Here is a 25959-nt window from a genome sequence, read left to right as displayed (position 1 = left end):
CGCAGCAAATAAACTATAGCATTTTACTACTGAAAAATTTAAAACCCTCGTTTCAACGTTCATTTTGCTCAAAACCCTCATATACTGTTGTATTCTCCTTAAACCCACGACATTTGTTATTCTTCAAGTTCTTCAATTTCTTCAAGTTCTTCAAAAATTTATTCAAAAACCCACGACATTTGCTGTTCAATCTGTTCTTCGTGCTTCTTGTCTTCAATCTCTTCAAGTTGTTCTGTGTTCTTCATTCTCTTCATCATTTTGCTTAAACTCTACTGTTACTACATTTGCTTCTTCCTGCTTCTTCTTCCTCATAAACCCACGACATAAGCTTTCTTCATTTGCTCTCTTCTTCATTTGCTCATAAACTCACGACATAATTAAGCACGACATTTGAAGGCCACGAATTTGCTTCCTCATATACTCTGTTCTTCATAAACCCACGAATTTCTTATTTAAGCTTTCAAAACCCACGAATTTTTCTTCAAATACCCACGAATCTTCTCTCTTCAAGGTAATTTTCACGAATTAACGGTGTTTTTTTATGTTTATTTTTACTTATGTTTGGAAAAAATGGTTATGTGTAGTAATTTTGTTTTTCTTATTTCATTGTAGGTGACATTGTGATTGTTCTTCATCTACATACACAAGGTAATTTCTAGTGATGCTAATTTTTATTGTTTTTCATATTTTTAGGGTTTTGGGAGTTTGACATTATTATTTATATTTTGTATAATGAGTTTGATATTTTTCAAAGTTATGTTATTAATTTGTTAATTATTTTGATTTATGTGTATTTTGTTAAAAATGTGGTTTGTTGTTGTACATATGTTTTTAATTTTTAGAATTAGAATATACATATTTTTAGGATAAAATGATTTTATTTTATTATTTATATTTTGAATATGATTTTATTTATGATGTAGTGATTATATTGAAGTATGAAGTATAGAATATATGTTTGGTTATATAGAATTAGAATATGAAGTATGAAAGATGAAGTATACAATGTTAATTATTCAAAGTGATTTTATTTTAGAACACAATGTTGTGCTTATATTTTTAGGGTTAAATTTGTTTGGTATAAATAAGTATCTATGTGTATTAATTTTGTTTTGAATTAATTAATCACACTAATTAGGATGAGAAAAGATCGTTCTTGGATATATGGAAACATTGAATCGTTAGAATTTATTGATGGCGTATTAGAATTTTGTAGTATTGCGGTTGAACATCAAGTTAGGACGGGGGGAGTTGGTTTTTATTGCCCATGTGTCACTTGTGGCAATGTATCAAAGGTAGATAGTGTTGATATCCTTAGGGAGCACATACTTCGACGTGGGTTTAGGCCTCAATATCATGTTTGGGTTTGGCATGGTGAGGAGGGAGTTTACAAAGAGAAAAGTGTTGTTGAGGATGTCAATAATGTGGGTGGTGTCAATGAGGATGTAGTAGATCATGTTGATGGGTATGAGACAGAGGAAGAGAATGTCGATGAGGATGTGGATCGTGTTGATGAGATGATGGAGGGAGTCGAGGATGAGTTAGGAAAACGTTCTCGTGTTTTTGACTTGTTGACAGAGGCTTCTCAAAAGCCTTTGTACCTTGGATGTACAAAGTTCACCAAACTAACAGCAGTGTTGAAAATTTTAAACATTAAGTCAAAGTTCAATAGGATTGACGCTAGTTTCACAATGTTATTAGAAGCGTTAGGTGAGATGCTTTCTGAGGGAAATGAACTTCCAAAGTCGACATATTATGCCAAAAAGCTCATGTGTCCTTTCGGCTTAGAGTACCAGAAGATTCATGCGTGTCCGAATGATTGTGTATTGTATCGGAATGAAAACGAGAACTTAGAAGAGTGTCCTAGGTGTGGGTTATCGCGCTACAAGCGTAAAGGGGCTCGGGATGATAAAGGGCCCCTAACTAAGGTATTGTGGCATCTTCCAATAATACCTAGATTCAAGCGCTTGTTTTCTATAAAGAAAGATGCGTTAAATTTGAGGTGGCATGCAGATAGGGTGAAGAAAGGTCACTTGCTCACACATCCATCTGATTCTTCAGAGTGGAAGAGTATTAATAGGTTGCATAAGACTTTTGGGGATGAGGTTCGTAATTTAAGGCTCGGACTGTGTACGGATGGAATAAACCCATTCGGCAATCTTAGTTCTCAACATAGTACTTGGCCGGTACTGTTAGTGATCTATAATTTACCACCTTGGTTGTGTATGAAGCGTAAGTACATTATGCTTTTGTTTCTTATCTCGGGTCCTAAACAACCTGGACATGACATAGATGTATATCTTGCACCTCTCGTTGAGGATTTGAGAAATATGTGGGATGAACACATTTCCGTGTTTTATGCATATGCTAATGAGGAGTTCACCTTGCGTGCAATGCTTTTATGCACCGTTAATGATTTTTCGACATATGGCAACTTATCGGGGTATACGAACAAAGGGAAGAAAGCATGCACAATATGTATCAATGACATGGAATCCACGTGGATTCCTAAGTGCAAACACGTATTCATTCACCATCGAAAGTTCCTCCCACGAGATCACCAATATCGTAAGAAGAAGAAGATGTTCAACGGGGAGGTTGAGGACCGTGTAGCTCATCGACCGTTGACCGGTTATGAGATTTATGAACAGGTTAAGGGAGTTGGACTGTATTTGGTAAAACAGGGCAAGTGCAAGGGGGTGAAGACCGATTATGGAAAAAAAAAATCAATCTTTTGGAAGCTTCCATATTGGAGATATCTACAGGTTAGGCATTGTCTTGACGTTATGCATATAGAGAAAAATGTATGTGATGCCATACTTGGGACTCTCATGAACATTCGGGGTAAGACAAATGATGTTAGGGCCGTGCGAAATTGGTTTGAATGTAAGGGTCTTCTTCCGGAGTTGTGGGCACATGTTAAGGTGAGTAAGAAAAGAAATAAAGCTGATGAAGTTGGTGGCAGTAACAAGGGAAAGGGCGGTAAGAAGAAGATGAGTAATGACAAAGTTTATTTGTCTCCAGCTTGCTACACATTGCCTAAAGCAGAGAAGCAGGCATTTTGTGAGTCTTTATATGGCATTAAGGTTCCGTCTGGGTACTCATCCAACATGAAGAGATTTGTGACCCAAAATGGTGAGCTGAAGTTGGGAAGCATGAAATCTCACGATTGCCATGTAATGATGCAAGTGTTCTTACCAATTGCAATCCGTGGAATACTGCCAAAACATGTGAGATATGCTATTACCGAGCTACGTTCGTTCTTCAACACAATTTGTAGTAAAGTTCTTGATCCTTTTAAACTTGATGCTCTTCAAGTCGACGTGATTGTAACTTTATGCAAGTTTGAGATGTATTTTCCACCTTCTTTCTTTGGCATAATGGTTCATCTTATTGTCCATCTCATTCGTGAGATCAAGCTTTTGGGTCCAGTTTTTTTTAAGGTGGTGTTATCCTTTTGAAAGACACATGGGTGTTTTACAAAACAAGGTGAGGAATCCAGCACAACCCGAAGGGAGTATGATTCAAGGCACTGTGAGCGATGAGATTAGTAACTTTATAGCCGAGTATTTAGCCATGGCAAAGCCTATTGAACTTCTCACCTCTCGACATGAAGGAAGGCTTGAGGGAAAAGGAACAATTGGCTCCAAATTGATCACACCTCCTCGAGACAGTCTTCTACAAGCATACTTGTATGTGTTGCATCATATTCTTGAAGTCTATGCTTTTTCGAGTGAGCATTTAGATACATTGCGCGCAAAATATCATTGTAAAGGGGATAGGGGATTGATGCAGTTGCATAACAAGACGTTTATTGATTGGTTTCATAATCGAGTAATAAGTGAAGAGCTCAAGGGTGTATCAGAAATTGTTAAGTGGTTAGCTTTTGGTCCTCGTGATGATTTCAACAAATATGAGGGTTACGATGTCAATGGCTTCAGATTTTGGACTGAGGGTCAAGATAAGAAGTCATCTTATCTACAGAATAGTGGGGTTTCTAATTTGGCGTCATCTACATTTTACGCGAGTGCCAAGGATCAAGCGCCAGTTGATGCTAAATTGGGATACTACGGGCGGGTACATAAAATATGGGAGCTTGACTACTCTACTTTCTATTGGTCTTTTCAAATATAAGTGGGTAGATAATAATCGACGATGCATAAAAAATGACGACCCTTGTGGATTCACTCTTGTAGACTTAGCTCGTTTGCGTGATAGTGAGGAGCTATTCATACTAACCACACAAGCCAAGCAAGTATTCTACTTTGTAGACCCATCTGATAAAAAATGGTCTATTGTTATACCGGGAAAAAGAAGCATCTTTGGTATAGGTAATGTTGAGGAGGGGGAAGAATATAAAGCTTTTGAAGACTCCCCGCCCTTTATCAATCCAAAATCAGTGGATCAAGATGATGTAGATGTTGGCTATATGCGTGTAGATCACACGGAAGGAATACATTTGAATTAAGTGATTCACAAGGTATGAATTTTAAGTTTTTTTAAGTTTTTTGGCACTTTTGCGCATAAAGTAGCTCAAACTTGGTTTGTTTTGCATGAAACATTGCACACAACACTATTTGGTATATATTATTGTGTTGAAGTGGTTAGAATTGTAAATCATAGTCATATTCTTAATATTACTTGGTAAGTTGCGATTTTAAGGTTCTTTTAAGCTTTTTTGGCATTTTCGCGCATAAAGTAGCTCAAACTTGGTTTGTTTTGCATGAAACTTTTGCACACAACACTATTTAGTATATATATCATTGTGTTGAACGTATTAGAATTGTAAATCATAGTCATATTCTTAATATTACTTGGTAAGTTACGATTTTAAGGTTTTTTTAAGTTTTTTTGGCACTTTAACACACAACACTATTTTGTTAGAATTGAATTTACGTTCCTATGTTCTAATATATTTTTATTCATACTCTTTCAGGTATTGATATACAATGCATCTTTTTAGAGACGAAATTGTCCCCGAGATTGAGACCTCGGATAATGAGCATCATAGTTATGACACTGAAGAGGACCAAATTGTTAGATACGAGCGTATAGCTGAAGACGCTCCACCACTTAACAATGACTATGACACTGAAGATGCCCCACCAACGGATGCTACCACTACCACTAAGAAAAGAAAAGGGTGAGGTCCTACGAAAAACCTCAAAGTCACAGAACCCATGCATTTGGAATACAATGCAATGGGTCAACCCTGCGGAAAATGGCATAGGCAATATGGAAAACAAGTGGGCCTATGTATCCGCAAGATTTCCATATTGTACGCATGGAACAATGTTTCAGAGGGTTTGAAGAACTTTCTATGGAATGATACTATGGTAAGCAACTTTACTATTTTTATTCATTTAGTTTCATTTTAAAATTAATTTAATTGACACTAATAAATATAATTTTTTTTTATAGAATATTTTTCATATCGAGAGCGATGAGGAGAAGAAGAATGTGTTGCTTTCAGCTGTTGCTGAAAGATTCAGAGATTTCAAATCCAAGCTAGTAACTGGCTAGATCACAAAGAAGCGTGCCCATACGACCAAAAAGGTCAAAACGAGAAACGAAGGTGGAGAGCAAGCACCTTCGAAGATGCCCAACGAAATATGGGGTTACATATCAAAGAAGGAATGGGAGGCTTTTGTTGCCAAAAGAACAACTCCCAGTGAAGTTGTAAGTATTCCATATTATATTATAGCTTTTGATTTGAATTTACTTCTTTTTATTCAATTGTTAAACCAATATATGACATTTGATTTCTATTGATTAATTAGGAAAAGCGTGGTAAAGCTTCTGAATCAGCAAGCAAAAGAAAGTTTTACCATCGCTTGGGCCCAAAAACGTACGATGAGGTTCGAAAAGAGTGGGTGGATGCAGGTTTATACCCCAATCAAAGTCCAGCCACGCCCTCATTTACGACTACCTCCGCATCCGTGAATACTCCTGCTGGAGATTGAGTCCGGGAACAAAGAAGGTTGTTGATGCTGTGGTGAGTTTTGAAATTATTAAGTATATTCTTGATTTGTTTTGTATTTTTTGGCTTTGATTTACTTATACTAATTGTTATATATGTCACTTCTTATTTGAACAGATGGGCTGGAAGGAAAAAAAAGCTACGGGGGAGTTCACCCCAAGAGGCAATGTTGATGCATTGCATATGGTCTTAGGGAAAGACCATAAAGAGCGGATAGTCGGAAAAGGCGGTGTCTGTGTGGGGTTAAAGAAGGCATTCGGCAAAGAGTGTGTTGCTACTCAATCCCGAATGATGCCACCTGATGAAGTAGCAACCCTCCGAGCAGAAATTACGAAGGACGTTCTCGCCAAAGTGGCATTCGTGTTGTAGAAGATGGAAGCACCCATTGTTGACTTGGCAAACCTAATTGTCGAGGATCAGCAAAGTCAACATGGGGATCCTAACGCTTCGGTCGAGCCAACACCCGAGCCCATTACCCCCATAGTACCCCAGCCCATTACTACCCCTGAAAGGCAAAATCTCACACCGGAGACCATAAACTCCGTTGCTCAAAATCCGGAGCCAACTCCCGAGCTAGTGGTACAGGTACATAGCACTTATTAATTTAAATTGCAACGTGTTTTAATATTTTATTATGATGCTTATTATACTAAACGACAAAATTTTCAGGAGGCGACTCCTTGTTCTCTTTTGGTACCTTTGTTAGGTATTGCTAGTGATGGCGACTTAACTGAGGTTGCATATGGTGTGGCACAGCCAACCAAAGAGGGCCAAACAGTGCATTCGATGCCTGTTACAAGTGGCCACATCAGTGTGACTATGGAAACTATTCTAAAAGGGTTTGAAGATTTCTCACTCCCGGTTGCAATGCCAAAATGGAGCCTTGAGAAACTATTAGAGGCACTAGATAGTTTCGTCACATGGCCATATGCTTGGGTCCGATTCACTACCACGGTAATAATCATTTGTATCTTATTTATTTTTATTTTTTTCATTGCATGCTTATACTAATTTAATTGTATAAATTGAAATAGCAAAAGAGTCCATACGGCTATAGGAGAGAGATCGGTTCCTCATCAAAGGTGTCGACTCGGTCAAAGTCAATGGCAATCACTCCAATTTTGACTGATGCGGAGCTAAAAGATCTCTCTCAAGATTGCAAATGGCTGCACACATATGCATCTCGCCTGCGTGAGGAGGACCCAATCGTTCTAAACCTGCAGAAGGAACAATTCTGCTTTGTTGAAAGCCCATTTGTAATTATTAGTCCTAGTGACATTGGACAATTTTTAAGAGGAGAAATGTTGAATGTAGCTCTTATCCATGTCTACATGAGGTGATGTTCATTATCTTACAATTTAGGCATTATTATTTAATTGTATTAACAACCGAATTACTGACAAAATTTTCTTATTCGTGAGTTTAGTGCGGCGTACGAGGAGCTAAATTCTTGCGAACCTCCAATGAAAATTGGATGGTTTTGTCCTGAGTCGATTTGGAACTAAAAGCGTAAATGATCCAGATGATGTCAAAGCATACATTGAGACTGCTTTGAATAATTCCCTTGCATCTAAACACACGTTTATTCTGGCTCCATATGTGGAAGAGTAAGTTTTATTTTTGAAATTTTACTTATCTTTTGATTTTTAAGTTCACATAATCTCTAATTTGTTGATTTCAAATTTGCGTTTGTAGTTTGCATTGGATACTTTTGGTCATATGTCCTTTAACGAACACTGTGTACGTCTTCGACTCATTACAAAAACCTCAAAGCCCGCCTCGCAACACAAAATTCAAAGCCTTGTTGAGTGCGTACGTAATTTTATAAATTTTACCAATTTTCATTTAATTAAGTGTTTTATATATATATATATATATATATATATATATATATATATATATATATATATATATATATATATATATATATATATATATATATATATATAGTTATACTTTTTCCATTCGTTTCAGCACAATGAAAAAAGTGCGTGGAGAAATAGGATCTATATCCAGAGCCACATTTCAGAAATGGACTGCAGTAAAAGTACACAACACTATTCAATTTTATGGGTTTTTAAGCTTTTTTTGGACTTTCGCGCATAAAGTAGCTCAAACTTGGTTTGTTTTGCACGAAGCTTGGCACACAACACTTTTGGTATATATTATTGCGTTGAAGTGGTTAGAATTAAAAAATAATAGTCATATGTTAGAAATAACGTGCTAAGTTGTTATTTTATGGGTTTTAAAACTTTTTTGGACTTTCGTGCATAAAGTAGCTCAAACTTGGTTTGTTTTGCACGAAACTTGGCACACAACACTATTTGTTATATATTATTGTGTTGAAGTTGTTAGAATTGAAAATAATAGTCATATGCTAGAAATTACGTGTTAAGTTGCGATTTTATGGGTTTTAAAGCTTTTTTTGGACTTTCACGCATAAAGTAGCTCAAACTTAGTTTGTTTTGTGAAATTGGCACACAACACTATTTGGTATATATAATTGCGTTGAAGTGTTTAGAATTGAAAATAATAGTCATATGCTAGAAATTACGTGCTAAGTTACGATTTTATAGGTTTTAACTGTTTTTGGCACTAACATCTATTTTCTCTTAGTGCTTTCAACAAGCTGATAATACCGTTGATTGCGGCTACTATACTCTCAAATACATGGACGATATCTTACAATCCGTGAAGGAGGTTGGAGTCGAAAACATTGATGTCGTAAGTATTTGTTACGTTCTTAAATTATAATATTATATATTTACTATTGGTAAAATCTAATAATGTTTATGTATCATTTAATTTAATATTATATTATAGGTTTTATACGACATTCCAAGGGAAACACACCCTTTGAGAGATGGAGAAATGCGCCAATTGAAAGACAAGATTGCCGCGTATCTTGCTAATTTTTGTTCTTGGTAAATAATGTAATTAATTTAGATTTAGGACTTTAATTTGTATATGTACATATTATTATATATAAGATCGAGAGTTTACAAAGAGATTATTGGTGATAATTGGTGATTATCATTGGATTATTGGATTAATCATTGTTTACATTGTACATTATTGGATTATTTATTAGTATTAAACGAAAAAAGCAAATATATATATACTTGAAGAAGAATAATAAAAATGTACTAATTAGCTACCATTATAATTCCAGTTATGTTAAACAGGTTTGTGAGAAATCCACCATTGTAATGAAAACATATGAAGAAATGTTAAAATGCCAACATCCACCATTGTAATGAAAATATATGACGAACAATAAAAATAACCAAATTAACATATATACTTGAAGAAGACAATACCTGAAGAAGTGTTATTACTCATTGTCCAAATGTAGAGATAGAAGTACAAATTAATGGGAGACAAACGGTTTAATGTCTAAATTGATGAAGAATATGAACAATAAAAACCAGAAGATAATTAGATTTAGGGGAGATGAGGAAGAAGCAAATGAGAAGGTTTTACTAAAGAGGAAGAAAGGGTTAGGTTTTTGCTAAAGAAGAAGAAATAATAAACTGCGGTTACAATATGCTTTGAGGAAGGAGGAGAAAAGTTTATAATTAAAAAGTTTTTTTGGTCTCCACATTCCATCTTTTTAAAATTTCTGCCACTTATTAATTCAGCTTTTTATTTTTTTTAATTAAATTAAATTAGGCTTGCTCAAATTAAAACCATCATACCATGACATTATTTTAATTAAGAAATTATCGAAGATATTTGGTTAGAATTAGATAGGTCCAAAAAGTAGAAGCAGCCCGTAAAAGAAAAGAGGCCATACCCGGGTTTCAATTTCTCCGCCTGTTAAATTATCTGTATTTAGGGTTAGACTTCTTAGATTCTCACAATTCACGAGTGCTCCGTTTTTTCTCTCTACTTAGTCGTTTCCATCGATTTCTCTACGTTTTATCAAGCGTAATTTCTCTCTTTCTTCTTTTTCGTAGTAATAGTCTTCTGCTCGAGTTTTTGACTTTTTAGGTTTGCAATCTTTTCCTTTCTGTTCGATTTGCTTTTTCGCGTATTTGACTTTGTAATTCAATGAAAAGTTTGAGATTATTGGCTTTATTTTGAGGATTTGTGGTTTCCTTGATGCTAAGATCGAAATTTTCATTCGTTTTTGCTATATATATATATATATTGTTTTTTTTTCAGTTGTTGATGTTGTGAGGTAATCCCAGTTAGGGTTTTGGCAAAGCGTGATTGATTTCACTTTAAATTATGTATTTGGGTTTATTAGGTTTTGGTTTTGTATCAGCATGTAATTTGATATGTGTTTGTCGGGGTTTTAGGCTTTGGAGCAAGTTCATTTAAGACTTTCTTTTTCAATTTTGGTGTTAAAGAGACGTGTGCCTTGTTTTCACCTTACTTTTCCTTTCAAATTCTTGATTAAACCAATCAATGGAAAATGGAAAACATAATTTTCCTACGTTTTTCCGCATTGAACACCCCCTAACAGGAAGAAAGATTACCGTGTTTAGACTTAATTGATCTTACGCTTGTATTAGTTGGGTTGAATCCGTGCTTGTATCTATTCGTTTGCATGATTTCTATTCCCGTTTATACACACTATCCTCTGTTTCTTTTTAATACTATCTCTTTTGTGTTTTTGAGTTTTTATGCTAATAACTTAATTAATTGAAATTTTTCGTGTCAGTAATAATGTTAATTGAGCATATGCTGTCTTGATTAGGTTGTTTTTTAATTGATAATGTGTATGTATCTTATTGTTTTCATAACAATTTTTTGTTTGTGATATAGTGTTACCAATTTTGTAGACTTTTGAAGCTTTTGAGACTGTTTTGTGCATTGAGCAGCTCTCTTTTGGATAGCTGTGAGATTTGTGGGTGGTGGCATCACAATGTTTTTCGGTTTTACATAGCTTCTAGCATGATTGTTTTATTCTGTTTGACCATGAATTAAATGATCTTGTGTCTTTGTTATCAGGCAGACAATTGTTTAAAGGTTTCATCTCAATGGCGGGTCAGAGAAATAGCCACGGTAAGCGTGCTCATTCCATTGATCGTTCTGAAAATGGTAGGAATAAAAGAAGAAATCCTGGTGAAGATCCTTTTAAAATTGGACCAGATGATACCGTATACCGCTATTTATGCCCTGCAACAAAGATTGGAAGCATCATAGGAAGGGGAGGGGAGATTGTCAAACAATTAAGGGTGGACACCAAATCAAAGATCAGAATTGGCGACACTGTGCCAGGATGTGATGAGCGAGTTGTGACTATTTACAGTGCAAGTGAGGAAACAAATGATTTCAATGAAATGGATACGCAAGTTTGTCCAGCTCAAGATGCACTGTTCAAGGTGCATGACAGAGTGTTAGCTGAAGATTCAGGCGCTGATGATGAACCAGATGGAAGTCAACATGTTACTGCTCGGCTGCTTGTTCCCTCTGATCAGATTGGATGTATTATTGGGAAAGGAGGACAAATAGTTCAAACCATTCGTAGTGAAACTGGTGCTCAGATTAAAATTTTGAAAGATGATCATTTGCCAGCATGTGCACTGAGCACTGATGAACTTTTACAGGTAACTGAACATCAGAGAGTGAGGTTTTTATTCACCATCACATTGTGTCTTATTTGTTTCAAGTGTGCATTAATGTAGGTCAAGTCATTTGCGCGACTTTCTAGTGATTTTTGCTGTCATGTTGTCCATTTTGCATTATTCTTTTCTGTATTGTTTCAATGTTTCTTGTATTTTGTTTTGGACATGTGTTTTTTTTTTATCTTCATTTTCTGGTCCTCTGGATGCAACTTGGACTCTTGAAGCGCTCTATTTATATTTTCTCATTGGCTGTAGATCTCTGGAGAAGCTTCAGTTGTGAGGAAAGCTTTATTTCAGATTGCTTCTCGTCTTCATGATAATCCTTCTCGATCTCAGCACTTACTTGCTTCTGCTGTACCCCCTAGTTTGTATCCATCTGCAGGCTCACTCATTGGTGCACCTGGGGGTGCTCCTATTTTTGCTCCTATTGTTGGCTCTTACGGAGGATACAAAAGTGAGAGGGGGGATTGGCCACGCTCTGTTTACTCATCTAGGGAAGACTCATCCATGAAGGAATTTTCTATTCGCTTTGTCTGTCCCACTGGTAATATTGGGGCCGTAATTGGAAAAGGTGGTGCCATCATTAATCAGATTCGGCAAGATACTAGAGCTAATATCAAAGTCGATAGTTCATCTGCTGCAGGCGATGACTGCCTGATAACAGTTTCATCCAAGGAGGTGTGGAACCTTTATATATGTGTACTTACATATGTGATTGACTTTTCTGGCATCATTTAATTATTTACTGTTTGTTGATAGTATTTTGAAGATCAAGTCTCTGCAACAATTGAAGCTGCTAGGCGATTGCAATCCCGATGCAGTGAAAAAGTTGAAAGGGATTCTGGAGTTATTTCATTTACAACCCGGATCCTGGTGCCATCAACACTTATTGGCTGCTTAATTGGTAGAGGAGGAGCAATCATTACTGAGATGAGGAACATGACCAAGGCAAATATCCGCATTCTTTCGAAGGACGATCTTCCAAAGGTTGCAGCTGATGATGAAGAATTGGTGCAGGTAATAAGCGCCTTTATAGTTGTTATGACCTTTCCAATTTTTGGGTTGTGTTTTCTATAATAATTTTGTTTATATCAGATCTCCGGTGACTTGGATGTTGCTGAAAATGCTCTCATCCATATAGCATCAAGATTGAGAGCAAATCTTTTTGAAAAGGAGGGACAAGTGATGCTTCCTGTTCTTCCTTATGTACCTCTTTCACCAGACGGGCATGATGGCTTGCCTTATGATGGTAGAGATAGCAAAAAACACGTTCGTGGGCTCTCTTACTCAGGTGGCTATGGTGGTTCCAGTGATATGTCTCCATCTGATCCTTATGGAAGCTATGGTGGTTTACAGGTATTCTTTGTTACCAGTTTTACCAAGTTCAATGAGTGTTAAAAGCACTGAACTCTGTTGACATTGCTCTTCTTTGATCTCTATCATGTTCAAATTGCTTAGCCATGTTGAAATATTTTTTTTGTTTTATTTTTATCTGTATTTTTTCTATTTCCGTTGATTAATGTTTGCACATATGATTGCAGAGCACTGGAGGTGGTAGTAGTTATGGTGTTTATGGAAGCTATTCATCAGGACGTACTAATAGTTCCGGGTAAGAAACATGTTCATTAATCTTGTAAAAAATGGAACCATTACATTTAACAAAGAACAGACAGGTGACCTGTCAATATATATTTTGTTTCTTATTAATCTTGTGCCATTTTATTTGCAAGATTTTTCCTCGTCTTGATCCACCACTATCTCCAATTAAGTTGATGAGTGGTGAATGGAGATTTTTTAAATGCTATATCATGTTTTCCTTTTTTACTCTTAGGAATATGGCAATGAATTTTCCAAAAGGAACAAAATGATCTCCGCTTAAGAACGATATAATCCAAATTGCAATTCATTGGGGTGGTTATGTAATTTCGTAACCCCACAATATGAAGCCTTATTATTATTGTTGTCGTTGTCGTCAGCGTCGGCGGCGGCGGCGTTTGCTTCTTGTTATTGTTATTGTTATTGTTGTTGTTGTTGTTGTTGTTGTTGTTGTTTTTGATACTACAATGAATTGTGTTTTGCTTGTTTGATGTGGTTTTGACTATTTGAGATGTGGATTAATTTGTTGTTATATACATCTTTTTTCTATGAACATGAATATGCTGCTGGGACTCTTCACTTTTGGCCTAATTAGAGAAAATCTTGGCAGGTTATCTGGCCATCATTCAGGTTCCCGAAGGAAACCATATTACTAAATGTTCAATCGTTGAGGCACCATCAGGTAACTGAAGTTTTTGGGTTTTTTTATCTAACATTCCACTTACTAGCTGATCTATGGTACTTGATCTGGAATTTGGAAGTTTGCTGAACCTAGGCTGCCCCTGTATATAGAGTTCTGATGCTCATGTTTTCAATGTCTTCCTTTCCATTCCCAACAAAACAGCTGTAACTTTGAAGCCCTGAAGCTTGCTTCCTGCCACCTTTGATGAAGCCTCCAGCCTAAACCAGAAGACCAGATCAAAAGGGTTTGACAAACATATGGCCAACCTTGATGCTTATGTCCAGGAGACTAATTGGAGAACTACATTATCAAAACTTGCCATGTCCATGATACCAAATTTACCAAGCTGTTTCTATTTTTCTGGTCCTTAGAACCTTTGTAGCCAGTATGCCTTGGTTTGTCTTAGTTCGCTTTGCACAATGTTATTCAACTATTCAAACAGTATGCCTTTGTAGCCACTAATTGTCCCAACATTTAGTGCTGAGTGTTTTCTACCCTTCATTTTACTCGACACTTTAACACCCAGGTTAACTTATAGAGACAGCCCTTGATGTTTTCTCATGAAATCTGACTTGAGTGTTAATGTTTTGTTCTTTTTCTATCATTACTGCAAACTTTCCAATCGGTTTCTTTGTCTTTTTTAACTTCAAGTTAATTTGTATTCCAAGTGTAGGTTGATCGTGTTTAAATATGTTTATGAACAACTAATATTGACCCGGCCATTTTGGTGTATACTTTTCTTTCAAGGGATTTCACAGTCAATATTAATTATTGGGGGAGAAGACCAATGCCATTACATACTTGAGATGCGAGCCTTGAATCTTGATACATTTATAGTTCCAAAATCTAACTTGGAAATTGATTTTGTTGAGAGTTGAAAGGGGAGATAGATTTTAATTAAGCTTGTGTGCCGATGTAATGATTGGGGCTTTCAAGATTTTTCAGCAACTGTGTGAGGGGCCTTACTCCAATTTTCTTGGGGTCAAATGGAGCTAACAATCAAACAGTGGGGGATATTCTAAGCATAGTGCAAAACATGGTTGCCTCAAATTGTGTTGGTAGAATTGTTTTCCAAACTACCAAACCGATAGTAAACATATTGTAAAGGTACAAACCCCACATTTTAGGCCCGTTTTTCAAGATATGTCTCATGGTTATGGTTTTTATTGATATTTGGCGGTATGATAACCACAGCAGCCTCTTATTGCCAAGAATGTCCTTGTTTTTTTAGGTATTTACCATTGATATGAGATGTTATTTTATGGCGCATTCCTTTCTATTACCTATCTCTGTTTTGGTATTTAAGGCTTTGTTTCAGTCTAAATAGACATGACCTTGTTACCTCCAAAACTTTAGGTACTACGATCATAAGAGATGTGATGTTTTTTCCTTGAACTTTATCTGTCTCTGAACCTATCCTATTTGAGCTTCTTCTGCCTCAAAACACATTGCATTTCATACGGGCAAGGCTCTTTCTGGCAGTGAGTGAATTTGGTCACCCTTTAAAGGTTGCTGGCTCGTCAAGCTATTGTGAGGATTAATTAGAAAATGAAACCATTTTTGAGCAAGTGAAATTTCTATTGTGAGGCAATCCTTGTTTGTTTTCTCTATTGACAAATGACAATGCCTAGTGTTGCTGATTGTTTTAAAACATAGTTTTTCTAGGATTTTTGGGATATATCTTTGTGCCCTTGGGTCCTTCTTTCCTTGTCCTTAAATGGCCAAAATGTAAAATAGAGAGTGTTCGGTAGTTTTTAAGATATACGAAATCAATCTTAATGCCAAAGTCTATGGATATATGCTATCCTCCACTACTTATTTTTCTGTGCAGTTACTATAGATATGAGATGTTATCTTATCAGACATTTTTATCTACTGCCTATATCTGTTTTGGTACTTAAAGCTTTGGCATTGTTCATATTGCATACTAGAATGCCTTTCTTATATGAAGTAGAAATTATTTTTGTACTTTAACAAGCAGTGTTTTTCAATGTATATTTTGTTGGGAATCAAATTTGTCGTATGATATGCTATCTGGAGCGAGTTATATGAAGTAGAAAGAGCAAGAAAACTTCTTAGGTGGGATATGCCAATGTCGAACGCTATTGGATGTTGAGTTTTGTGTATGGTCATGATATGTGAAATGCAAGTTTTTGAGGGGGTTATCAGAAAAAACTCAGCTGCAAATCTGCAATGCAGTGCTGTAATTCTGAAAGTGCAACAATTTCTCGTCTGATCATTCCTTCCAAAGACCTTCGGAACTGTTGTCCTTTGGAGATGTCGTATGCTCGCCTCGCTTGGCCTTGTATAGTTTGTATAACTTATTTTGATCTACAATAAATAGACATTCTTTACTTCAAATGATCACTTGAGAACTAATGATCGCTCTATTGACTATATATTTTGTTCGGTTTATTTCACTGAATTTGCTGTGAAAGTTTGCGATCACAAATTTTGAGTATACATTTTCTTCTACAACAAATTTTGTTTTTTTCTCCCAATAACCAAACAACAAATTAAATTTGTGCAAATCAATTCGTGGAATGATTTGTGGCAAATTTTGCATTGTGGAGTATATTTAATAAAATGTTTAATATCTAAGCAAATTTAACAATTTTATGATGTCATATGTCATATACTCCCTTTGTTTCTTTGCTTTTTTCACACTTTTAAAGCATGTTAATGTTTATTAGTGCATTTCATAATTTTAACAAGATCTTATACTTGAATTTCTCTCTTTAAATAAAAAATTTCTGCGAAGGGTGTTTAATGTCAGATTTGTATGCAACATGTTTTCATAGATGCAATTTGGTGCAAGAATATAAGTAATAATTTAAACCTTGGTGCAATATAAGAATGACAGTAGTAACAAATCATAAATAATAATAATACAAAGATGTTTAGGTGATTTGCCAAATTTTTAGACTATCTATCTTCCTTGTTAGAGTTTTATTCATTTATGTGTTTAAAGGAAAAATTTTACAAATATATGAGCTACCGTGCAATATTGATTATGAAAGATAGGCCAAAAAATAGGGATAGCCAGAAACCTACCTAAAAAGATGAGATTTTTGACATACGTGATTTGATAAATGAAACTCTATAAGTGAACAGAAGTTATTTAAAATATTTTTTTGTCCTTAGTCTGAATCATTAAGTTGGACATAAATAATATTTTTGTAGACTGGTTGTATGTTGATTGATGGTGCAGTTTCGTGGGTTATAGAGACAATAAGATGTCTTATCATTTACATATGTGTGTATAGATCATATACATGTTGGACAAACCTACTTGATCTTCTTCAAAATTGTTTGGAGAAATTCATTGTTATATTTAGTATTCCTTTGACATGAGTATGACACCATTCTCATATAACAATTAGCATTCTCTTTACATTCTCAAACCTTATAAAGGGAATGCTCAGGTTTGCTAAAAGTTAAGTGGGAGTTTTGGTTAACAAGATTGGATAAGTCTTACAATTATTAGGATTGGTGTCTTTGGCCTCTTGAAGAGTAAAAACTGAAAATGCATACCCATCTCGAATAGATTAAAGTGATAAACGTTTGTTTCGACAGTTCAAACTCAGTTTCAAGTAAAAAAAATTTGAACATTATTATAGATGACGTAAGTCGTCATTATGCTATCAAATTGTGACATTAAGTGACTTAAGGAATTTATAGTTACACATTTGTTCTAGTCCCCAAGTGGGAGATGGAAGGAAATTATATCCTTTGATCAAGTATAATTACTATATATAAAGGATACGAATTATGAAGATAAAATACATTCGATTAATTTAGGTAGACATAGTGTTTTGCTAGAAACCAACTATGATATGTATCTAATATGGTTAGTTTACTAGTATTATAATCAGGTCCTATGAGGTCACACATATAAGTAAACGATCGGATATATATTTACACCAAGAACATAAGATGCTCATTGTATACTTAAGTATGAGAAGTTATACATTGATCGATTGTATGTTTAATTGTGAATTAAAGCATGTACTTAATTATCATAAGTATTACTTGAAATGTGAAGAGTTACTTTTCGTTAATTATGTGTTTTAATCAGGAATTAAAACAAACTTTATTTATGAAGATTAATACATGTAAAGGTTACATGTAATGAGTATCTGAAGAGGTGTTACATTGTGTATAAATAGATGCACTTTGTTCATCTTTATGTAAGCTTCATCTTTTGTAACTTGTACAATTATTCAGAATAATTCAACCTTACACTGATCTTTTATAACAATCTCAACTTTTGATTAAATATTAATAATTTTAGCTATAAGGGGTACTTGTTAAGAATGCACTAAGGTATTAATCTCTTACCTACACAACATGTCATTTATAGCATAAAAAATAAAAAAGTAAATACAAAATAAAATTATAAAAAAATTAACAAATTTGAAAAATTAAAAAGACAAATCAAGTAATTTTATTTTTTTGATTTTAACTTTTAATTTTTTTTAGTTTTATTTTTTTTGTAGCAAATAACCTGCAACAACAACCGATCACCATTTGGGCAACAATGTTCTTAAGTACGTGACTCTAAAATTGTAATTATTCATGGTTAATTAAAAGTTGGGATTACTATAGGAAAATCAATAAAAGGAAAATTATTGTAAGTAATTTTTCCTTTCTAAAATTCTACACACACTCAAACCTTACACCTAAAATTCAATGAGAAAAGGGGTTTTATTATATAGTACTAGCATACGGTGATCTATTTGATGCTTGTGGACCAACATTAGAGGAACAATATTTGACGTTCTATTACTCTATTTTGTTATTTCATACATGATTACATGACGTGGAATTTATGCATCAAAGATATGATATTCTACTTTATTTGATATTTCATATTATGATATACAAGCGATTATGTTTAGATGTTAAGACATAATTTCTTTTAATTTCGCGTTACGCATCTATATTTCTACATTGTTATAATTGCAATTTAAATAGTAGATAATAACTTAATGAGGTTAAAGCATCACTTAAAAAAATTTTCATTATTTCGTGATGTACCGATATAAGTAACGTTTATTAGTGTAAGTAGTTATCTTCAAAGCTATTCTTCTCTATTTGACACAATTGACTATTAAAACAAACTCAACGTACAACCTTTTTTGCTGGTTGTGACCATTAATATCCATTGAAAAGAAAATTTTTAAGAAGCCAGAGAACGTTTGAGAAGTTGGTGTTTTAACTCTACTTGCAAAAAATAAGGTCGTGTCACTGTCACGTGCAGACCCAATATTTTATTATTTTATTATTTTTATTTTTAATAAGTTTTTGCTACTTTGAATCACATTAAGTCATGTTTGTAACAATAATATTTATTTAAGTACGCTTGTACATTTGTATTATTTGTTTATTTAGACGATTATATATTAATAATTGTATTCTGAAAAGTTAATGTTAATAATCTCATATTTCATCGATTTTCTTACAATAATTTCACCATTCTATTAATATTAAATAATTCTAAATTTTTTTGGGTTGTTCACCATAAACATATATACTAGAAAAAAACTTACTTGTTATAGTATGTAATTGTAATCAGAAAAAAAAAATTATATAATATTTTAAAAGGTAAAAAGAAAATTCTCATAAATCGATTTCTCCTCTTTTTCATCCAAACTCCTAAACTCAACGATAGCTACGACCACACCACATGTTCGATCACCCCTTCCTCTCCTACTCCCCTGTCTCTTCTTCCATACCAAAACACCACCACCGTTGCGACCACCTTCCTTTCCTTAGCCCACTCCTCTCCCCCCCCCCCTCCCCCCCCCCCCCCCCCAACTCCTTCCACAAGTTGGGTTTTCGAAAATTATACTTGTAAAGTTGGGTTCTTGCAAATTATGTTGGGTTTTACATCTTGAGTTTTCATTAAAAAACACTGATTTTTGTTTTTCTTGGTTGTCAACTTGTCATTGTAGTTTTATGCGAGGGATTGATTAGTGGTTTTTGAATAAAAGGCTACATTCTTTTACAAAATTTGCTTGAAAATAAACAAGTCTATTATTCTTATGATATTAAAAGTCTAAAATTTATTTTTTTAACATTGCAAACAAAATAAGCCTTTTATTCTTATGATGATTAAAGTTTAAATTTGTTTACAATGTTTGCTTGAAAGAAAACTCAAGAAGTAAATCATAATTTTGAAAGTGTAATTGTTGTAAATGTGACTTTAATTTTATTAATCAAACATATAAAATAAAGTTACATAAATTTAGTAGGTTACAAAAACATATGACAAGTTCAAACCTTTGCTTAGCATACACCAAATGTGAACTTCATCATCGGGAATCAACATATATCAAACATAGTAACAAGAAGATTTTGTATGTGACTTGATATAAATTTTAGGCGAGATGCACTTTCCTAAAATATCATTTTCTCCCTACTATGGTGCTTAGGAATATAAACCGGAAATATGTTCTGAGATACAACAAAATACACTAAATTCCTAGCACAAGGAACTTAGAACGACATGAGAAAACTTAAGTGGAAGAAGAAACGGAAATTTACAATCGAGGATTGCAAGTTCTCTATGTAAAATACTAGAGAAGAAAAAAAAAACAAAAATTGCATGTATATTCCATTTACATCTCATGTAAGAAATAACTTACACATGCCTTCTATATTTATAGAAAAGCATACAACCATTCATGAAGTAATATGTCACTTCATGAACCGCAACATCGATTCACGAATCAATGTCGATATTAAATGAATTCATCCCAATAATTCAGTTAATATAACCATATTAACCGTAGGTAGTTATTGCATAATTAACAAAACCAAATAAAACGAACATTGCAAAAACGAGCGCAAAAGTCGCGGGCCGCAACTAAAGTCGTGAGCTGCAAACCTGAGCAATTTCAAAAACATAAACTTTGTCTTGAAATCTCGCGATTCGCGAGTCTTTTCGCGATCCGCAAAAATACTTTTGCACAAAACAACAATTTTGCAATATTAGGATATTTTAATTATTATTTTCGATGATCACTATACGCTCTAAATGACAACAGTAACTCATGTTTTTAAGTAAGAAATATTACTTTATAAGATCAACTTAAAATAGATTGTTTTGTCAAGGTAAGGTTCCCATATGGTTAGATTAACACGCCCACTCCATATATATGATGTAAATAAAATTTTCAATTTTTATATGGCAAAAAAATATTTTTATAAAATCTGAAATTTTAAAAGAATAAAAATAACTACATGAAATCCAATAAAGCAAACATGCATAAATTCAAAAACAACATTCAAAACTTCACTAATAATAATTTATCCAAATACTTTAAAAGAAGACATAATTACTTAATCAAACACCAAAATATGTCATTAAAATATAGATCAACCACAAGATTATACTCCTAGTAATAATATATACTTAGAGATTAGATAAGCATCCTATATAATTTCAAACAAAACATTACTCACTCTAGATTTAATAGATTTAAGAGTATATACTCATTATAAACCTCAAAATCACTCGCGCAAAATACTTTCTTTTTAAATGTCATATTTGCTTTTGGGATACAGTTCACCAATCATTCTTAATTTGTATTTTTTTCTTAATTCGTACATTAAAATATAGTCAAATGGAATCTTGTTTGATTCATTTCAACATAAGGTTTATTATTCCCTCCTATTCACCCAATGTGTCCCATTTGACTTTTCACCATTTTTTAGGTGGTCAAATGGGACCACATGTGAAAGAAAAAAGTATAGTATTTTTTAAATTTTTATAGGAGTAAAGTGAGGTTTGTTTATATAAGGTGTGAAAAAACTAAGTTTAGTAGGGGTAAATTAGTAAATATAACATACCCAAAATAGAAATGAGACATTTAGGATGACTTGACCAAAGAAGGAAATGAAACTGTAATACCCCAAGTTTAGTTTGAAAAAGGAATGATAGACTATTCATATAAACAAGGTGCATCTTCTTTTCTAGGGAGCCCATTTGCTAAGAACTCCACAGTTAAGCGTGCTTAGTGGAGAGCAATCTTAGGATGGGTGACCTCCTGGGAAGTTTTTCCGGGTGCGCATGAGTGAGGCCAAAGTGCGCTGGAAAGACTTGTGTTGGTTTGTGGGGCTAGTCTACAGTCTCCAAGAGTAGTCACCAGCGGTCCAAGGGGCCGGGGTGTTACAGAAACACTTAGGATGAATAGGAGTATCTAACTTTTATAATTTTTAATTATAAAAAATTATCGCTATTAAGTATTGAATTAGTATATTGACAAAAATGCAAAAAGCAAATGAGATATTTGAAATGAGACAGAATAACTCTTGCTTATAATCGCCTATGATATCACATACACATATATAAAGACATTGAAGCTCTTAGATGATGTTGAAGGGAAGAAAGAATAGAAAAATAGTGACATTGTTCATCAAAAGATGTCTAGAAACAAGATTATAGCTTATAGTAGTATTTTTAGCTCTAAAGTCAGAGCTCTAATGATAAATATACATCTATAAATATTGTTTAAATTTAATTTCCATGTTTACTCTTTGGAATAATAGGAATCTCACCTTTTATTTCATATACAGAAATCCTAACTTTATATCATTTATCCATTTAAATTATTTTTTAATTACTTTTTGTTGCATCTTTTATTCAAACTCTTTCTTATTATTACACAACATATCTGCATCAATGTATAATCATAAGAACTGTTACCAACTAATAAAATAAATAAAAAGTACTTAAGATGAATAAATAATATAAACAAGAGATTTTTATATATTAATCAAAAGGTGAGCTTTTTATTGATAGGGTTAAGGTGTAATTTTTGAATTTTAATTTCCAAAATTAAAAGGCTTTTATTTTATCCATTAAGATAGAAATAGAATTCCAACTACATATTCCACATACAAAAACATATATTAATTTCTCTTCTTCCTTGCTTGTCTTGACCGATACTACCCCACATGATAAAGAATTTAAAATTTATTCAGATCATCTAGTTGATTTTAAGTGAGATTTTTTGGATCTTTTTATATTGATTTTTGTTTCCATATTTATTTTCATATAGTTTTTAACTAATTTTAAAGTGGGGTCAAAATCAAATTCAAGTATGAGGTCGAATGAATATTGAATATGTTTTGGACATCCTATAAATCTAAGGAAAAATTACCTTAAATAATCTAATTTTTTTTTTATGATTTTCCTACAATAATCTCACCTATTAATTGATCATGAATTATCCAAAATGTAGGGGATATTTGTCTAGATTAAACTTGGGTAACCGAATAACCTACTATAGTAGGTAATTTACCGAAAAATTAAACTAAAAAATTAATGTAAAATTAGAGAAAAAATTTAAAAATTTACATAAAAAATTCTTGATAATAAAAATAATTCAAAATGTTTTTTTTATTTTTTGCATTTTTTTCAATATTTTTTTTTAAAATCATAAAAATATTAAAATTTAGAAATTTAACTAGAGCCTAATGAGGTGAGCAAAATATGCATTTCATGCAGGGCTGTAAAAACGGGTTAAAAGGTCGGAAACAGGTCGGTCAAAAACAGGTTCGGTAAAAAACGGTCGGTCAAAAGCAGGTCGTATAAGTCTTTCGGTACCGGTCGGTATCGGTCGGTTTATTCGGTATCCGGTCGAATCCGGTTTTTTTCTGGTTGCGGGTGTCGGTCGGTATGGGTCCGGTATTTTTCGGTCCGGTCATTACCGGAAACAGGTCACATTCGGTCGGTCAAAAACGGTTTTTTGCAGGTCGTAATCGGTATACAGATCATAACCGGGCGGTCAAAATCGGTAATCGGTCGGTCACAATCGGTATGCGGGTCAGAATCGGTCGGTCACAATCGGTCGGTTTTGGTCGGTATCGGTTCAGTTCAATTTAGTTGAACCGGGATTCAGTTCTGTTCAGTTCAGTTTTGGTTGGTATCGGTTCGGTTCAATTCAGTTAAACCGATATTCCGGTTAATTTGGTTGATATCGGTTCAGTTCAATTCATTTAAACCATGATTTAATTCAGTTCAATTATGTTCCAATTATTCTGTTCCAATTTGGTAAAAAATCGCATCGTGTTGCCTCATAATGTCATTGATCATGCATTTATCCATGATGGGAATGATATATAGAAGGTGGAACCTCACATCAAGTTTTATAGATGTCGTTAGGTTATGAGTTTTATGACATCAAATTCAACTAATCAACTCCGTCTAAGTTAATTAATAGATCATAACATGTTAATTGATCGACTTCATCTAATATTAATTAGACAATTACAATTTACAACAATAATATGTTATTAATGTCACAATGTAAGTTTGTTAGATTGTCTTAATAATATATCTTCATCACTGATTGAATTGACCTTCGTTTGTCCATGGGGTGTGTTATTTTCAACTAATGTGATCGGTCATAATTAGAGGTGTTCATTCGGTTGATCGGGTCGGTTTCGGACGGGTGTAATTCGGTTTGGTTGTATCTCGGATCGGTTATTTTTCGGCTATCATTGACTTATAGAGTTATAGTTATAGACTTATAGACTATCATTGACATTTGACTGTTAACTCAATGTTATTACTTATTACTATTAGTTATTAGTTATTATTGATCTTGAATACTCTAAACTCTAAAGTAATTTATAGGCTATTATTAATAATCGATCGTAATTCAAAGTTCACTTATCATAATTCGATCTATTATAGATTATAGTAAATGAAACTAGTGTAGTACTCCACCTTTTTTTTTACTTTGAATTAAATAGCCTAAATTATGTAATTTGACCAAATTCAATAATAAAAATATTTAATATTTGATATAAAATATTTATATTACTCAAATAAATTATTTTAGATATAATCATATAATTGTCCAATTTGATGATAAAATGTTATTGGTTATATTGATAGCACACGGATAACGGGTTTAAGCCGTTGGATTTATAATGGTAATATCATATCAGTGGTCAAGATTGTGCCACGTCGCCGGCCCTAAAAATTAAAAGAGGAAAGGCGCTTTATTTCATTTCACTATTTCAGCCGGCCCTAATCTGCAGTTCTCCTTCCTTCTTCTTCATCCTCATTCCTTAGCCTTCCTTCTTCTTCATCATCTCCATTCCCAGTCATCATCATCTCCGGCCCTAAATTTGAAGTACCAATTTCATTTGTTTACTTGTTGACTTGTAGTTAATTTTAGTATGAATCGATGTTTTCTTCGAATTCCTCGCGAATTTCTCGGCGTGTAGGTTCCAGTTTCTTCGTTGGTCCTCCTAAGATCGCTTTCCTGTTCCTCACTCGCCGTCATCTTCCTCTTGACTTTTTCTGGGTTAGCTTCTTCAAGGTTTTTGTTTTTCGAAGAAATTGTTTAAATTTAATTATATTTTGGTGCTTGGTTTTTGTTGTTTGATCTTATTTTGGTAGCTTTCCTGTTTAAACTTGAACTTGAACTTTACTGGGTTGATTTTAATGGGTTCTTGTTATTTCTTGGTTGAATTTTGTGTTTGTTCTACCAAATATTACTCTATATATTTTTACATTATGGTGCATTTGTAATTCTATTAATGAATGTACTCCATATCCTTTTGATTTTTTGGTCATTTAATTTTGGGTTTTTGTGAATTTTTTCTTGAGCTTTATTGAATTGGTACTGAATTATGGTTTTAATGGGCTTTTGCTCTTTGTTCTTTAGCTTTACTAAATTGGGGTTTTAATGGATTTTTTCATGTTTCTAAATTAACTTTCTTTATTCTTGTTCTTTGTGTTTGTGAATACTGTATAGCAAGCATTTGTTCTTTAGCTTTACTAAATTGTTGTTTGATCTTATTTTGGTAGCTTTCCTGTTTGTTTTTGTTGTGCCCATTAATAAAATTGTTCTGGATTGTTCTGGATTGTAAGTAAATATTTGCACATCCCATATTTGCTTAATGCTTGCTGAGCCATGTTTGCTGATTCAGAGCTTTAAAATATTTCCTGATTGTTCTGGATTATTTTGGTAGCTTTAAAATCTTGCAGAGAATTTGGGTTCAAAACTTACTGATTTTATAGAACATACTAATGCATAAAATTTGGTAGCTTTATTATTTGGTTTATTTAAGCATAACATAAAACAAATCTGAAACATTTA

At 33.6% G+C, this 25959-nt stretch overlaps 1 protein-coding gene across 7 annotated transcripts; it reads left to right on the top strand.

Moving 5' to 3' along the window:
• The first annotated feature begins 9743 nt into the window (after positions 1 to 9743).
• Positions 9744 to 16199, top strand: LOC130801871 (KH domain-containing protein At4g18375). 7 transcript variants are annotated; one of them, XM_057665806.1, is made up of 9 exons: positions 9812 to 9973; positions 10940 to 10993; positions 11081 to 11538; positions 11812 to 12234; positions 12316 to 12573; positions 12652 to 12912; positions 13098 to 13165; positions 13763 to 13834; positions 13997 to 14462. In XM_057665806.1, the coding sequence occupies exons 2-8, from the start codon at positions 10969 to 10971 to the stop codon at positions 13806 to 13808; spliced, it is 1539 nt and encodes a 512-aa protein (XP_057521789.1). In that variant the 5' UTR covers positions 9812 to 9973; positions 10940 to 10968; the 3' UTR covers positions 13809 to 13834; positions 13997 to 14462. The 7 variants fall into 7 exon arrangements, with proteins under 7 accessions (XP_057521788.1, XP_057521784.1, XP_057521783.1 ...); XM_057665805.1 differs by having other exon boundaries at positions 9744 to 9910; positions 13763 to 16199; XM_057665801.1 differs by having other exon boundaries at positions 9744 to 9910; positions 10940 to 11538; positions 13997 to 16199.
• Positions 16200 to 25959: the final 9760 nt, after the last annotated feature.

The sequence above is a fragment of the Amaranthus tricolor genome, chromosome 15 (genome assembly GCF_026212465.1).
Source record: "Amaranthus tricolor cultivar Red isolate AtriRed21 chromosome 15, ASM2621246v1, whole genome shotgun sequence".
NCBI lineage: Eukaryota > Viridiplantae > Streptophyta > Magnoliopsida > Caryophyllales > Amaranthaceae > Amaranthus > Amaranthus tricolor.
This window is presented reverse-complemented; position numbering and strand designations above follow the sequence as displayed.